Source organism: Melitaea cinxia, chromosome Z, assembly GCF_905220565.1.
Source record: "Melitaea cinxia chromosome Z, ilMelCinx1.1, whole genome shotgun sequence".
Taxonomy (NCBI): Eukaryota; Metazoa; Arthropoda; class Insecta; order Lepidoptera; family Nymphalidae; genus Melitaea; species Melitaea cinxia.
Genome location: NC_059424.1, coordinates 15,841,225 through 15,858,192, shown reverse-complemented (window position 1 = coordinate 15,858,192; position 16,968 = coordinate 15,841,225). Strand labels below are relative to the sequence as shown.

General features: G+C 35.4%; 1 protein-coding gene across 1 annotated transcript in view; it reads right to left on the bottom strand.

Annotated features, from left to right (window-relative positions):
* LOC123668856 (large proline-rich protein BAG6-like) overlaps positions 1-16,968 on the bottom strand; it is a 33,049-nt gene that overhangs the window by 14,354 nt on the left and 1,727 nt on the right. The window contains exons 3-10 of the mRNA XM_045602547.1: positions 9,261-9,378; positions 6,505-6,692; positions 6,159-6,348; positions 3,938-3,984; positions 3,644-3,687; positions 3,302-3,443; positions 1,535-1,711; positions 594-1,098 (exon numbers count right to left, since the gene is read on the bottom strand). Of these exons, the coding sequence (XP_045458503.1) occupies positions 594-1,098; positions 1,535-1,711; positions 3,302-3,443; positions 3,644-3,687; positions 3,938-3,984; positions 6,159-6,348; positions 6,505-6,692; positions 9,261-9,378 (1,411 nt within the window). The remainder of the gene's footprint in view (positions 1-593; positions 1,099-1,534; positions 1,712-3,301; positions 3,444-3,643; positions 3,688-3,937; positions 3,985-6,158; positions 6,349-6,504; positions 6,693-9,260; positions 9,379-16,968) is intronic.

Here is a 16,968-nt window from a genome sequence, read left to right as displayed (position 1 = left end):
ATTGAAAGCAGGGAAAACTTTTTTCAAGAGTTGGCAACACTGTAAATCAGTTTTGCGCATCTTTACAGCCAGCGTTTTTTTTACATGACGGGAATTTTACGTTATAAATATTTTTTGTCACTTCTCTATGTAAAACTATTTCTTAAAACGTTTGTGCGCGATAGTATTTTGAGTCGACGTATAACTGTTTAACAATACACACACCCCGCACCCTACCCTCATACCACCAAATAGACCGATAAGTGGCCTTTGCGTAGCTTAAAGGCTAGAGTTCTTTTTACGTGACGCGAACTATAGTAGATGTTAATTTTGTAAAAATAACCTTGCATAATTAAACATAAGAATTATAACATATTTCACCGCGATAGCAACTATTTCTTTTATAAATGGTTTTACAACAATCATATCTCAACGATCCAAGTAATATTGCAATTATTTTAAAAGTCAGCTATAAGACATAATGCGTAAGCCCAAAACAGGAATCAGGTGCGAAGTGCCTGACATAGATTAAACGACATCAAATGTTGTTATTGAATTAGTAACCTTGGACGGAGACCGCTTCACGGACTGGGAGCCTAGAACTAAATTCTTACCGATCATTACTTGGCGACGATTTGCTTGTCCGTCTTGACTCTGATTCTGACCTTCGACCTGACCTTGCCCCTGACCTGAACCCTGATCCGGAGACTGACCCTGGTCTGGAGTCTGACCCTGGTTAGGAGTCTGACCCTGGTCTGGAGTCTGGCCCTGGCCTGGGGACTGACTATTTGTCTGCCTCTGGCTCTGGACTTGACCCTGATTTTGACCCTGATTCTGGTTTTGATTATTTTCACCCTGAGCGGCATTCTGGTTGGCACCGTTGATAATGTTCTGGAGGTTGATCGGTATGGGTACCCTGGTTTCTATTTCTAATTGGTAGGTAATGGGGTCTGGTTGTATGTTTATATTGACAGTCGGTTGGTTTATGTTCCTACCGGCTTGGGAGCTGTTGAATTGGATTCCCTGACCCTCGGCAGGCTGTTGGTTCGTCCCGTTAACGGTTGCGGTCGGGTTTAGCGGGCGACGAGTTGTAGACGATTGCACAACATTAATGTGCGCCTGTGAACAATTATTGACCTTCCAGTCACCTTGTTTGTCCGCGATGGCCTCCTAAACTATTTAACTGGTTTTAATCGAATTTGCACACAGTGTGCAGTTTGATCCAACTTGAAAGATAGGCTATATTTTATTTTTATATATGTAATTATTAAATTTACAAAAAAAAATTAGGCGATACGAAGATCGCCAGGTCAGCTAGTTATATTATAACAAGTAATTTTCTTTGTAGATCACCTACAGGAATTAGTAATGTTTTCAAAGTTGGCTTGTGTTGGTGTATGAATACCGTACTCCAATGTAAATTTAAATATATAATGTATTTCAAAGAGTTAAATAAATTCATAAAATAAAACCATATATTCAACATTTTAATATACCAAGAATATAACAGATGTACGGTTGTCCGGTAAAGGGCTAATGACAAAGATAATAATACCTGCAGCGGCAGCGTGGGGCGTAAAAGAGCTTCGGACGTAAGTCGAGAGTTTCCGTGCGTCAACAGTAGCCCGATGTCACTCACAGTGTGGTAAGCGTGAGAGAAACTGTGATACAACTCAGCGCACAAGTCAGCGCTCCGTTGTCTGCGCTGTAGAGTCTCTTCGTCGAGGTGAATCTGCCAAAAAATTAGATCTTTAATCAGTAATGAGACTTAAAAATGTTGTCCACGTAAAACTTCACACGTAAGTGTCGTAAAAAAAACTCCAAATAAAAACTAAGTTATTATTCCAGAACACATAAATACTATAAATAAATAACTGAATGAATTAAGGAATGAATAAGTAAATGAGTGAACAATTGTATGAGTGAAAGAGTGAATAAACGAATGAGTGTACCCGTGAACGAATGAATGGATGAGTGAATGAATTAATGAGTAAATAATTGAATTAATGAGTAAATAATTGAATTAATGAATAAATATAATAAATAATAACTGTGTTTGGTGTCAAACGAAAAAAAAAACAGACTACTATTACATCGACAAGCAATACAACGTTAACACGCTTTATCAAAGATTACTCAAACCCGATACCGAGACAGAGACCAAGACCCAGATCTCAGTCGACCATTAATAATTTAGGTCAACAGCAAAAAACAATAGTAAACAATCTATTGCCTAATATAGGTTTAAAGAACTTTATTTCTCAAGACCATTAATTACAGTTCACTTATGATAATATTGTGATTAAAGCTCATGTTTTAAGATTACTCATCGTATCTCTGATTTGAATTTTTTGTACTAGCCTTGCCAATTTAAAATACTCAAAAATTAACCTGATTCTCTCCAAACATCTTTCTTAGATCATCAATGTAAATATATATGGTACTATTCTAAGGAGTATGTCATGATAGGTGAATGTTTAACTAATTTATATATACCCTTTTAAGAAAATCAAATAATGATTGTAGCTAAAACAAAAATTGAAAAATAAATTAACGTTTAGACTTTAAAGGTTTAACTAGCCCTCATAAACATGTGATTTACTTTCAAACAAATTAAAAGGTTTTCTAAAAAGTTACATACACAATAAATCGGAGAAAAGATTCCGTATTTTGTAGGCATAAAATTTAAGAAAAATCTTTTTGGTTACACTTTTTGTATATGGCTGGTTTTAATGTAAATAAACATAGTTTATTAAATTAAGGAAAAACAAAAAGTGAAAATAAGTTTTTCAACATTTTTTCAACGTTTTTTGTGTGTACATTCTGTAGATTTAAAAAGAAAAAAAAAGGAAAAATACATCCAGTGTCAGTAAATCAGCACAAATTGGTTAAAATCTTTTCTGTCTAGAAATTTTAATGTCAAAGATGTAGCTTACAATGGTCGTCCTCGTATGTATTAAGTGGATTTTGAAGAAGAAGTTGAGCAAGATTAGTACATTAGAAGTTACAACATAGCTAGAGCATTAACCACAAAATAAATTTGACTCAGTTCAAAAAGTCTGGCTGTACAAAAAAAAAGGTTGATTGATCTCTCTGAATCTCTATTGAAACTTAACAAAAATTGGTTCAGTTTTGTACATATCATAACGAACTATTTAAGAGATCTTGCCTGACTTTGTACATAAAAAGTTTTAATGGCCTTCACTAAATTAATCGAAATCACAATAATTCAATTTAGAATATAAGATTTCTACCAGCAACTCTTATTACAGTAACGTTTAATATTCAAAAGTATGTTTAATAAACGAAAGTAGATACTTACAGTGGAATCATTGGCATCACGTAGAGTCATTATATAGGTCTCCCTAAACGGAGAGAACTCGCTGTCTAGCTGTTGTAGCTCAGCCACAAGAGCGGCGAAATCTCTGGGAGGAGTGTGGTACGAAGGACGCATCGAACGAATTCTAAACAAAAGAACAGTAAAAATTTATATTTTTTATATCATACTTGAAATTTAATTTTTCATTTGGATCCGGTTCTTATACCCAAGGGGGGTTTGTTATGTTGACTAACCGTTCGATTTCAAAATTTCTAGGCTAACGATTAGTTTTCTTTTTTTTTTTTTATATAGCAACAGGACTATAGAAGATATTGCAAAACTAACCTTCGTCCCCGACTCTCCCGAGTAGTTCCACTTACAGAATCGAGCTGTGAAAAATTTATTATTATTGAAGATTATTATTGAATAACACGTAAATCAAGAAAAACATAAATACATAATTATATTCTTTAATTTTGTTATTTAGTCTCAGTAAGATTTAGTAAAAATTGCATTACAGTCATAACTTATGGGCAAAAATATTAACATTTCAAGACCAAATTTACAAAACCCGTAAAAATGAAATATAAATTTATATACATGTGGTTAGTTAAAAGCGGAAAACTAAAAATATCTCACCAATCTAATGTAATGTTCAGACGCAGACATTTCCAATACCCATGATTCTAATGAGGGTTAGTATTATTATGATTCATTCACCAGGTCTACATCCAACACTTGTACATTTCATGACAATTTATATTTAAAAAGTATTTAATACTGTATATGCTTGTATAGAATGTAGGTGTATATATGTAAATAAATATACGCACTTCAGAACGACTACATTTAATTGGTCAATTTTTTTTCTGTTAATTACTGTCAAAACAAGGTTGGTATAAAATAAATTAATATATATTCACAAAATAGTTCAGCTAGTATATACTAAAAGATGTACGTTTAATGCATCTCATTTTACGTCAAAATTTTAAAAATTCCTTCACCAAAGGATAGCTATGTTATCAATATGTGACAAAATATATATGTATTTTAATGGCAAAGATATAACAGCCAAAATCGTGTAATAAACGCGAAGTAGCGAGTGAAAACCTAGCATCTTCCCAAAAATTGTTTAAACCCAATCTATTAATCGAAAATAAAACAAATTAATATTTTTCGCAACATTTAGGAATCGACACGATAAAAGTTCAAAAATTTCCACATAATTAAAAGTCTGCAAAAGGCAGCCCAGCCTTCAAAATCGATAGTTCACATCCAAAAATACGCAACCATTGTTCCTAGAATCTCGGACGAGAAATCAATACAGTTAAAACATTCAACGCGATGCACCGAACAGGACATCCGTGTAGTATTGATCGCTTATATAACCTTTCATCACGAACCAATTATAGGCGTGTTCTCAACAAAGACCAAAAAAGCTATTAATTACCAAAAAAAAAAAATGTACAAGTGTCAGCGTATCTTAAATGTTAGAAATATTGTCGCTTAACTTAATAGCGACTAAACAATTCAGATTAAAATAAACCTTCAACCTTTAAACCTTCACCTTTTTATTATTTATTTCATCTGTTTTTTAATGATGTTAATCTTTAGCTATGCGACAATTATTAATTGAATCAAGAACAAAACTATTGCAGTAAAAATATTTTAAAGTACTAATAACGAATAAAGAGTGGAGTATGGGATATCGTATATATTTTAAGAAATACAAAAAAAATCATTTTTGTTCTCGATTTAATAATAAGAAAATTTCATAAGCCATGCGCACGAAACATCTATATGACAAAGATAGGGTGATCGTTTATTTGATATTTTATACATTTAAAAAATACAAAGGCTTATAACACCCCTTTTGCGAAGGTTAAAATTTTTTGGGGGATTACAATTTTAAGGGGGGGGGGGGGTTAAAAATGATCAACCTATCTCAACCAGACAGACGCATCTATGATCAACCTGATATAGAAGCGGGCTTTGGTGGATTTGACACATCACCTCGTCGTTCCCCGAACCAGACGCACCCAAACTGCTTGTCGACTCCAATGGATCATCACTTGGGTAATTACGTGGCTCCTACAGGCACAATAATATCATAAAACAAAATATCTATATATAAATAATAATCGCCATAATGTGTGTAAACACGCACTACTTCTGAACGACTGTAGCCAATTGTATTTTATTTTTTATTTTTGGTAGTGTCAAGACCAGATTTGAGTGAACAAAATAAATAAAAATCAGAATTTTTGGTGTCAAAAAAATATGACGGTGCGAAATTTGTATGAAATAAAAAAAAATAAAAAAAATGTAAATAAAGTATAAAGTTATTGAGTTTTTGTTTTTTTTTTTAATGTTTTATTTTATTTTCAAAACACCAAAGCGTAGACTTTGTATCTCATTCTGCAGTTTTTCTCCTTTTTTTTTATATTATCTTATAATTTAAAAAAAAAAAAACAAGTATAATAAGGTTAGGTTATGGTGAAACTTGGTCATCGTTTCTGTTTTCATGTAATATTTTTTTACTTGAATAAGTCAATAAAGACTAGATCATAGCATGTATAAGCACGTGTTTGTCGATTTATTTATATTAGGCAAATTTATTATTTTAAACAAAAACTTTCACCTGTTAGCTTTGATTGTTTGTATATAAAAATATTATTTAATGTTATAACATTTACAATAGTTTATATGTTATATTAAATGATTTATTTAAATATACAACATTAAGAAAATATATGAAACAATCTGGAGAAACGCAGCTGGTATAGTGATTTTAGATGAGATTAAATTATTTACGTCGAATTTTAGTGTTTTTTTTTAATGATTAAAAAAGTGTTTTAGCTGATAATTTCAGCCGACCGTGCTAAATATTCCATAGTCCTTACATCGCTTTCGTTTAACTTTAACGCTTCAAGAGTTGCCTTTATTTCGTCGATTATATGACGCAGAAACTCCAAACGTGAGGCAGTCGGTGACAGGTTGACGCCTGGTTGATCTTCAATCTCAATCCCGTGAGCGGTGGCAGCCAATGCCTATAAGTGGATATCGAACAATTAATTTTGTATTAAAATATAACATATACATCTGTATAACATACACATTGCTTACAACACAACATTTAAAATACCTCGCATGTTACTTGGCAGCCAATGCTAAGACGCTGTCGACTTATAAAAAGATGCTCTTACCACAAGTCTCCGTATCTGCTGCTGAGTGGTATGATTTATATGAACCGGGCTTATTGGGTCCGAGTTGAAACCCATTTGGGTAGCAATCTGAAGCTGTCTCTCCCTATCTCGCTCTCTTTCTCTCAGCGCTTGGGACTCGAGGCAAGGCGGAGCCCGTTGCACCATGTGAACCACTTTGCCATTAACACCTGGTAACAAATAAAGTTATGCTTTAACTAGCTGCTGCCCGCGACGTCGTCTGCGTGAACGCTAAACAGCACAAAAAATACCTACGATTATACCTTTTAAAGTACTATTCATTACCATTCATTTACTCGTTTTTTCTTTACATTTCATATCTACAGAAAAATCTCAAAGATGGCGTTGCTTTAAAATTGTCTTGTCTACTTATATTCATTTAATTATGTTTATCGGCCTAAGTTATTTATATTGCGTGATATTTATAGTATGAAGCTAGCTTATAGCATGGTTATTATTAACATAATAACAACAACATTCAAATATGCGTCGCTAGATTACGCGTTGTTACAGAATGCGTTGAAGAAATAAAGGTTCACTGCTCGTTCCCCGTAGGTGAGAGCGTGATAATATGTAGCCTATATGTTGACCCGACTTCTTAATAATATTCGTGCCAAATTTGAAGTAAATCCATGCAGTACTTTTTGAGTTTATCCCGGACATACATACAGACAAACAGACAAAAATTCTAAAAACCATATTTTTGGCTTCGGTATCGATTGTAGATCACACCCCAAGTATTCTTTTAAAAAAATATTCAATGTACAGTTTTGACTTTCCTACCATTTTATTATATGTATAGATTAAGTTAAGGCACAATAGGAAATGTCGTGCATAATCTGGAGCAGCCCCACTGGAGAAGTACCTAAACCTTACAGAAAATCACAGGTATAAAATAATGCAAATTTAGTGTTACAGGTGTCTATGGGCTACCAAACCACTCACTACACTATCTGCGGGTGACATAGGCTATATTACATTTTTTTATTATGGGGAAAAAATATTTTGAAATTTTTGTTAAATACCCGTGCAAAACCGGGGCGGAATGTTAGTTTAAAATAAATTATCATAGCGCAAACTATATCAAGTAGAATGTACTTGCGTGACATCATGTAATGTTAAGGAGGATTTATATTTGACTGACGTGTCGTGTCGTGTCGCATCAGAACAGAATCGGTTTCATACATTTTATATGACAACGTTTACATTTATTTGTGTCGTGTCATGATGGCTTCTTATGTGTCGCATCAGAACCGATCCCGATTCGGCGCCATCACGACACGTCAGATTAATGTGAACAGTGTTCTGTTATTACGCGTTAGCGTTGCTTGTTTATTTACGTAAATTGTAAAATAATAGTTAATAAAAAAATAAAATAAAAATAAGAATTGTTCCAGCCGTTTCGAAAGAGTTTGGTAACACAAACACCGCGACACGAGAATTCTATATACTAGAGATAAAAAATACAATAGTCAACAAATTAAAAACATCCTCTAAAACACACTTTAGACTAAAACAACTATTTTAATGTATTTATTAATATTTTACTAGCTGACCTGGTTATACTTTATAGCATTATTGTTTTTTTTTTCATAAATATCTCAACTATCTTTTAGACACCTGATAATAACGAACACACAAAATATTCAATTCTGAGCAGTCGTTCGGAAGTTCATTTCATTTCTAAGTATTGAGTACAAAACACGTCACGTCACGTCACGTCACGTCACGACACGACACGACACGAGAGTCAAATATAAATCCACTGTGTCACTGTCACACAAATTAAAGGAAATTAATCAAGACGCGCAATTCATTTTCATCTCAGATAACAGCTAAATTTTAATTATATATCTTTGCTTTAATAGTAAATAATTAAAAGAATGTATGAACTAAATTAATAAAATTTCACAAATATTAAAATTATCAGAAAAGAGTCACATACTAACTAGGTATACCAAGAGAGTACCGGGAAAAGATCAATAATACACAAAAACTGTTTGTTATTCATCAGTCTGTCACTCGTAAACCCACGTCTAGTCACCAGTAATAATTTGTTTCATGAATGTTGGGTCGAAATTGACTCGTTCTAGCAATGTCTTCAGCGACTCTCATGCGATTGAGTTTTTGGAGAAATTCAGGTCTTTTGGGACTAGCCGAGTTAAAATGGTACGGGTCGATTTGTGAGATACAGAAAGTTCGGCGGCTATCTCTCTCAAAGTTGAATGAGGATTTTCAGTCACTGTTTCCTTCACTTTTGCGTCACTGTTAACTTCAGTTGCAGACGTTGATGGCCTACCAGAGCGAGACAAATTTTCCATCACATCTCGACCGCTGTTGAACGCTTTGTACCACTCATAAGCACGAGTTTTGATAAATTTGATTCACCGTAAGCCTTCTGTAACACTGTGTGTATTGACTCCGAACACGAAATTCTGTTGGCGATGCAAAATTTAAAACAACCTCCTTGTTCGATGTTTTTGTCCATTATGAAATTCGCAATATATACTAGAACTAGATATGTAACTAAAAACAGCACTGTATTTAATATAAATAACAGATGCACTCAACTCCGCGCCAAAATGGAAAACAGTTGTGCCAATCTAACAACAACAAACAAAAATTGAATTTGGAACCATAAACAAATAATCCATTCCCGATACTTTTTTGACTGAATGTATAAATATAAATTTAACTTTTACAAATGTAGTTATAATTTTTTTTTTTTTTTTACTTACCATAATCTGCCAATTTTTTCTCATCTTGCAATACTCTTCCACAAAAAATCAAACGTTGGAGACCAATTTCAACTCCCATCTGCTCCAGCACTTTTTCCTTGAGCTGTGCCACAGTAATCTGTTCAAAATTGAAAACAATTTTAAAAAACCCTTAATATAATGTTTAAAGGACAATAATAAATTACTCTGCAAATTACAAATTTACATTACAAATCGTAATTGACTAACATAAAAGTCAGAATCAGATAAAATTGGTGAAAATATTTTGTCTCATTGAACCACAGAGCAAAACGGAGGGGAGTAGCCATGGACAGGCATTCCCCTCTTTCAAGGTATAAGTCCAAATGATCCTACGCGTACAATAAAACTAGTTACAGCCACACTGATCACTAGACTAAATCTAGTTTCGCGATTGAATAAACGTCCTTCAAAAAGTGTTGAATTGTTGTTTTTTGCTGCAAAAAAGAGCTCTGCCACGTCAAATTTACTAAAAGATGGCGTTACCTTTCATATTTAAGTATTTTTTTAATCACATTATTACTGTATACTTTTTTTAAACCTTTTTTTAAACTTAAAAATTACAAATGTTATCGGTCGTGTTGTTTCGGATTTGTTTACCAACACTGGAGCTCGGCCTCATACAATATGCGAATCGGTCGAGAGACTGATCAGAGTTTATTTCCGAGAAGTTGCTGTCGCCGAGCGATAGTGTTGTTACCGGTTTGTTTGTAGACAGTTATCGATAAAAACGACAAAGGCAAAGGAGGAGAGAGACATATTTGAGATTCTGATTTATTTATAATATAATATTGCAAGCTTAATTTTAATATAACATAGTTTTAAATAAAATTGCATTAAATTAAACATAATACAATATGTACTAGTATTAACACATTTAAATAGAATTAGGTACTTTAGTTTTTGCAGGTTTCCTAAAGATCCAAATTTAAGGCATACATAAAAAAAAATTGTAATAACAAACTAATCTGGATGCCCACAAGAAAAGTGTCATTTGCTCAAATCGTTTCAATACCTCTGACTTTCAAGTGTTGAACTGGCAAGATTTAATAATGGAAAAATATACCAGCACAAGCATTTCTTTCTTAGTGAAAAAAGAAAACTCACAAAAATGTATTCGTCATATTTATAGAAAACTAATCTATTTTAAAAACCAGTAATAGATACAACTGTCACTGGTTTTTAAAATGATATAAACATTTAGTTTATTTTTGACTTGATAATTATTGTAGTACATAATAAATAAAGTCCATCTTTATAATAGCACCTTATCTTTGTATCACTTTAAAAACCTAATTTCCCTAACCGAGTACTTGAATTTATCGATAATGGGTATCGACAGTTGTTACAACCACGGCTGTCAGCAACTTGTCAGTGTAGTTGCGGCATGTCATTATACTGTAATTACACAGAATGTGATGTCTGCTTGCGTTAGCTGTGGTTAACACATGTGCTTTAGTCATCTTGGTGTTTTTTTCTAATTGTTTACAGTGTAAATAGTAGATTTTTGTGGGAATAGTGGTTAAACTAACTTTTTTTACTGTAGGTAAGTGTTTAGTTGTAATTGTATCGTTCTTTAGAGCATATTTTAAATTTTAAAATGGACCTCGATCGTCCTCCTGACCCGCCAGATACGGGTGGTACTACTGACTCTGAAAATACTTCTGAATCCTCTTCCTCTCAGCAAAATTTAAGAAAACGCCCCGCTATTGAACATTCCAGCAATGCCTCTTACAAAAAAACTATTGTTCATCCATCCACAGCTAGTCCGTCAATACAATCACTTTACACCCATCCATCCTTTTCCGAAGGCCCTAAAAGTTACTCTGATGACGACAAAGGTCCTTTCATTGTCCATGTTGCCCGTGAAACCCCAGACCCAGCCTCAGGAACTACTGTTCGCGCTTTGAAATTCGGCCAATTTTTACACACTCATAAAATTGGCTCAGTTGCAAAAGACGGCGTAAAAAATGTAGGCAGAAACAAAATTTCTGTTGAGTTTGTTTCAGCTCAAGCTGCAAATGATTTTTTAAAAAACCCTATATTAGCAATGTGTAAGTTCAATGCTACTGTACCGACTTACAATATAACTCGAATGGGTCTTGTAAAGGGTATTCCGGTTGACTGGTCAATGGAAGAATTAGTGGAGTCATTAGAGCTCCCATCTGGCTGCGGTTCAATCATGAAAGCTCGAAGGCTGAATCGCAAAAATATTCAGGAAGGCTCAGTCACTTGGGTTCCAACCCAGTCAGTGGTTTTAACTTTTAGAGGTCAAATCCTCCCAAGTAGAGTTTTTTCGTTCCACACATCCTTACCAGTAGAAACGTATAATTTACCTACCATTCAGTGCCTCAATTGCTGCCGTTTTGGCCACATTAAGACACAATGCAGGTCAAAGCCAAGGTGCTACAAGTGTTCACAATCGCACACAGGTGAGTCATGCGACGTTTCTAAAGAACATGCAACCTGCCTACATTGTTCTGGTAGGCATTTTACAACCGAGAAGGACTGTCCTGAATACCTCCGTCAAATTAAAATTAAAACTGATATGTCCACGGATAACATATCCTATATAGAAGCATCCTCTCGCTATCCCCCTGTTCGTCGATCATATGCAGAGATGACAAAGGAAATGTTCACTCCCCCCGTATATACTCCCACCTCCTCAACACAACCTCCCTCTTCACTTAATAAGTCCTATCGTAAAACGGTAACGCATTATCCTCGTCCTGTACCCGCCCTAGGCAAAGGATATGATAAACAAGCCCACCAATCTATTGTGGGTGACATCCCTTCCTCTCTCCCTAATGGTTGTGCAGTAAACAACCCTCATAGACCCTTATCCCCTTATAGTAGCAACCTATTAGAAAACCTTGTCCAAATGATCCTCAGTATTATTACTACATGTAATGATATGTCCTTACCGCCCAACGTTGCCGCATCACTTTCTCAACTCTTCTCTATTCTCAAAAATGGCCCCACTCAGCTTCCTTCAGTGGAACTGTAAGAGCATCCGCCCAAAAAAACACGAAATCCTATCTTTAATCAATCTGCATAATCCTGCCATTATTGCCATCTCTGAAACATGGTTGGTCCCAGGTTCTCGTTTTCGAGTTCCGGGGTACTTTTGTTTGAGAGATGACAGAAGTGATGGGTATGCAGGTAGTGCCATCCTTATTCGGCACAAAATCCCCTTTTCCCAAATCTCCATATCCTCTTCCAGCCAGCATATCAATGCTGTTGCTGTTAGATCCTGTGACATTTCCTTTTTATCTCTGTATATTCCTCATCCTAGTCCTTCCCTTATCCCTGAACTCCGTTCTATCTTTTCCTCTCTTCCTAGCCCCGTTCTTGTCATGGGAGATTTCAACTCCCATCACACCTCCTGGGGATCCCACCTTACTGATGGTTTTGCTCTCTTGTTGTTGGACATCTTTGACGAATTCAACTTTTGCATTCTCAATGATGGTTCACCAACTCGAAGAGTTTATCCTAATCAGAACCCCAAATCTGCTGTAGACCTTTCCTTAGCCTCCCCTCCCCTAGCTTCTATGTTGTCCTGGAAAGTCCTCCCATCCACTTTTGGCAGTGATCACTTTCCCATTATCCTTGCAATGCACTTACGACCTTCCCTGCCTCCTATTCCTATGCCCATTCTTAAATTTAAATTGAATATTGCTGATTTCTCCCATTATGCTGAATCTGTTGATAGCATGATTGACATCCTCCCTGATTCTCAAGATGATGGAAATATTTTGATTTGTTATGATCTTTTTCTTAAAGCTATTTTAAATTCCGCTAATATCCACTTACCTAAAAAGCACCTCTCAAAAACACGTTTGCTTTCCACCCCCTGGTGGGATGAGGATTGCAAGCGTTTGGCTGAACTAAGATTGGAAGCAGAAAAGGCATACTCTCAGAGCATGTGCCCTGAAAACTTTATCAGGTATCAAAAATTGGATGCCAAGTTTAAACGCTTGGTTTCCAAAAAGAAAAAATTTGGTTGGATACGTTTCTGTGAATCCCTTACTCCTCGCTCTCCTCCCCGTCTAGTTTGGAACCAACTTAAAAAATTTCGCCGATCCCTTGCCTCGGACACCCTATCCTCTAATGATCCTTCCGTATGGCTTAATGATTTTGCAGACAAACTCGCCCCTCCGTTTGTCCCTTGTGAGGACAGCATCTTTACTTCAATGCCAGCATCTATCTCGGATGAAATGGATGCCCCCTTTTCTTTTTCTGAGCTTCAGTGTGCTCTGAATGGATTGAAAGACTCAACACCTGGGGAAGATGGCATTCCATACTCTTTTATCCAAAATTTAAATGATAAAGCAAAACATTGTTATCTTAACATAGTTAACACCTTGTTTATGACAGGAATCGTCCCGCAATCATGGAAGTCTCAAATTATTATCCCTATATTGAAACAAGGTAAAAATCCCCTAGACAGTAATTCTTATCGTCCTATTGCTTTATCGTCTACTCTGGCAAAAGTTACTGAGCACCTTTTGAAAAATCGCCTGGAATGGATAGTGGAAAGTAGAAACATTCTGTCTCCCTCCCAATTTGGCTTCCGGAAGGGTTTCAGCACAACTGACAGTTTAAGCTTACTCACAACAGACATTCGATTAGCTTTTGCTAAGGGAGAATATCTTGTAGGCATTTTTCTGGACATAGCGTCTGCATACGATAGTGTCCTTCTTCCGATACTCAGGCAGAAAATGCACCAGCTGAGTATTCCGCCAAGAATGGTTCATTTTATATGTAGTATGCTATCTTGCAGAACAATATCTGTGAGACATCCACTATTCGTGCTTCCTCCCAGATTTATCTGGAAGGGTCTCCCTCAAGGCTCTGTCCTCAGTCCCTTGCTCTATAGTATTTATACACATGATCTCGATATGTCTGTTGATAGCTTTTGTAACATTCTGCAGTATGCAGACGACATAGTTTTGTATTATAGTTCAGATTCAGTAGAAAATTTATCTTTCCGCCTCAACTCTGCTTTACATTATCTAGGTCAGTGGCTGTGTGATAACGGTTTATCACTATCAATAAACAAATGCCAAGCTGTCACCTTTACCAGAAAAAGAGTAGCCCCTGTCTTTGATTTGTTTTATGAGGGTGAGCGCATCAACCTGGTGGACAAGGCAAAATTTCTTGGTATAATACTCGACAACAAATTGAACGGATTTTCCCACATAGAATATATTTCCAAAAAGTGTGAAAAATCACTTAATGTATTAAGAGCAGTATCAGGTGTATGGTGGGGTGCACATCCCTACTGCTTAAAATTAATTTATCATGCCCTTGTACGTAGCCATATGGATTATTGTCTGTTTGTTTTAGACCCTATTAGTAAGTTGCTATCACAAAAGTTAGATAAAATCCAATACAAAAGCCTACGGATTATTCTAGGTGCCATGAAATCGTCGCCCACTAATGCCCTACAGGTTGAGTGTGTTGACCCTCCTTTGCAAATCAGAAGACAATTTCTAAGCGATCGTTTTGTCATAAAATCATTACAGCTGTCTTCCCATCCTCTTTGGCCTAAACTTAACAAGCTCTCCCAACTCTGCAACCCAAACCGGCCACGTTCCTACATTTTAATCAGCTACACCAAATTTTCAAACCTCCCAAATCCTTTCTCAACCTCTTGTATCAATCCCTTATTCTCTACTTCCTTCAAAGCCCTTACCTACAATGTTCCTATCGTCACAGATTTGGGTCTAAAGAAAGGAGATCCTGATATAAAGTTTAAATTTCAAGAAATTCTTCATCAAAATTGGTTAAATCATCATCATATATATACCGATGCATCAAAACTTTCCCCGTCCAGCTGTGTTGGTGCTGCCTGCTGGATCCCTAAATTTAAAATCATCCTCCAATTTAAATGTCCCCCTGAAACATCTGTGTTTACCGGTGAAGCTGTTGCTATACTGGAAGCCATTCTCTTTGCCCTCTCCCATGACTTAGGACCGACCGTAATCTTTACTGACTCACTAAGTTGTCTCTTAGCCATTAAGGAAAATCCCTTTCGTAGCAAATTAAAAGTTTCTATTGTTTTTAAGATTAGAGAGGCTTTGCTCTCTTGCAGTCAAAAGGGTCTGCATATTCTACTTGTCTGGATTCCAGGCCATTCTGGCATTGCAGGCAACGAGACAGCGGACTCATGTGCTAAAGCTGCAATCCAAACTGGTATCCTTGACCATTACAAAAACTCCTGCCAAGACCTCCGTTCCCTAGCCAATATCCATATGGACAAGTCCTGGAATTTATCTTGGAGTTCATCAAAATTGGTAAAGGGTAAATTTTACTCAAACATACAACCAGACATCCCAAGACGCCCTTGGTTTTTTCTTCATAGACATGCTAGTCGCTGGGTCACATCCAGCATATGTCGCTTGCGTCTTGGTCATGCGTGTACACCTGTTCATCTTGCCAAAATCAGAGTTCGTGACCACTCATTGTGTGAATGTGGCCTTGACGAAGGCACGGTTTCCCACATCCTTTTTTCCTGTCCCAAACTCCTCCGTCCTATATATGACATCCTTCCCTATGATATTCCCCGCCCTATAAATGTTCAATGTTTGTTGATGTTAGTGTTTAGTCCCTACTGTACATTTTTGTGTAAATATTTTGAAATAAATAAAATTAAGTTGTAAATAAACCATGTGTCTGTCCTAGTGTAATTAGTTTGTAATAGTTTAGTTACTAACAGTGGTTGTCTTAGTCTAACATTAAATGTTTGTGTTGTTTTAGGTTAAGGTGTAACAATGAAAGTCTTACTATTTTGCCTGTTTTCAAAATTAAATTGAGACTGTTATCTCAACTGCACCGATCAATCAATCTCCTACGTGTGTTCTCCACTCTACGTGACATTGGCGGAATCAACCGTGCTTCTCTGGCACAACTGAAAGCCATTAAACCAATCAATCAATCAATCAATCTACACAGAATGTATCTATGTGTGTGTGAAAAATGTAAGTGTGTTTTTAATTCAGTAAGTTTGTTTCGTAGTGACAGACGATTATTTTTGTGTGGGAATTAGATACAGTGTGCGTAATTTCCCGCATTTTCGTTTTGTATCGGTAAAAAACACTATGGATACTCCCCTCCGTGTTGCTCTTTGAATTGAACATAGCTAAAAGCCATATAATGAACAATAAATTTAAATTCAACTTTTTTTACAGTTGAACATAGTTTGGATATATAAATTACTAAAAATTGTTATTGTACTTAGCAAAAAGCAATATTAGTGTGATAAAACACTTATCTGTTATATAAATTACAATTTGAACTAAACTCGCAAAGCTTTTATTTATTTTTGAGATTTTTCTGGTAACATTGATAAGAAACAAAAGTGTACATGCGCAAGCTGTCTACTATTGTTTTTATATAATTTCTTAACCTGGCGAACATCGTACTGCCTTATTTTTTTTTCTTAATTATAATTACACTAAAATATAGCCTATCTTTCGATTTGGATCAAACTTCACACGGTGTGCAAATTTGGTTAAAATGCGTTAAGTAGTTTAGGAGTCCATCACGGACAAACAACGTTATGTGTAATTCATATATATTAAGATAACATACAAGAAATTCACCAGCATAAAATAATAAATTAATTTACATTAAATTACAAAATTCAATTATATTTTGATCAGAAAAATTAAATTACATGTAAGAA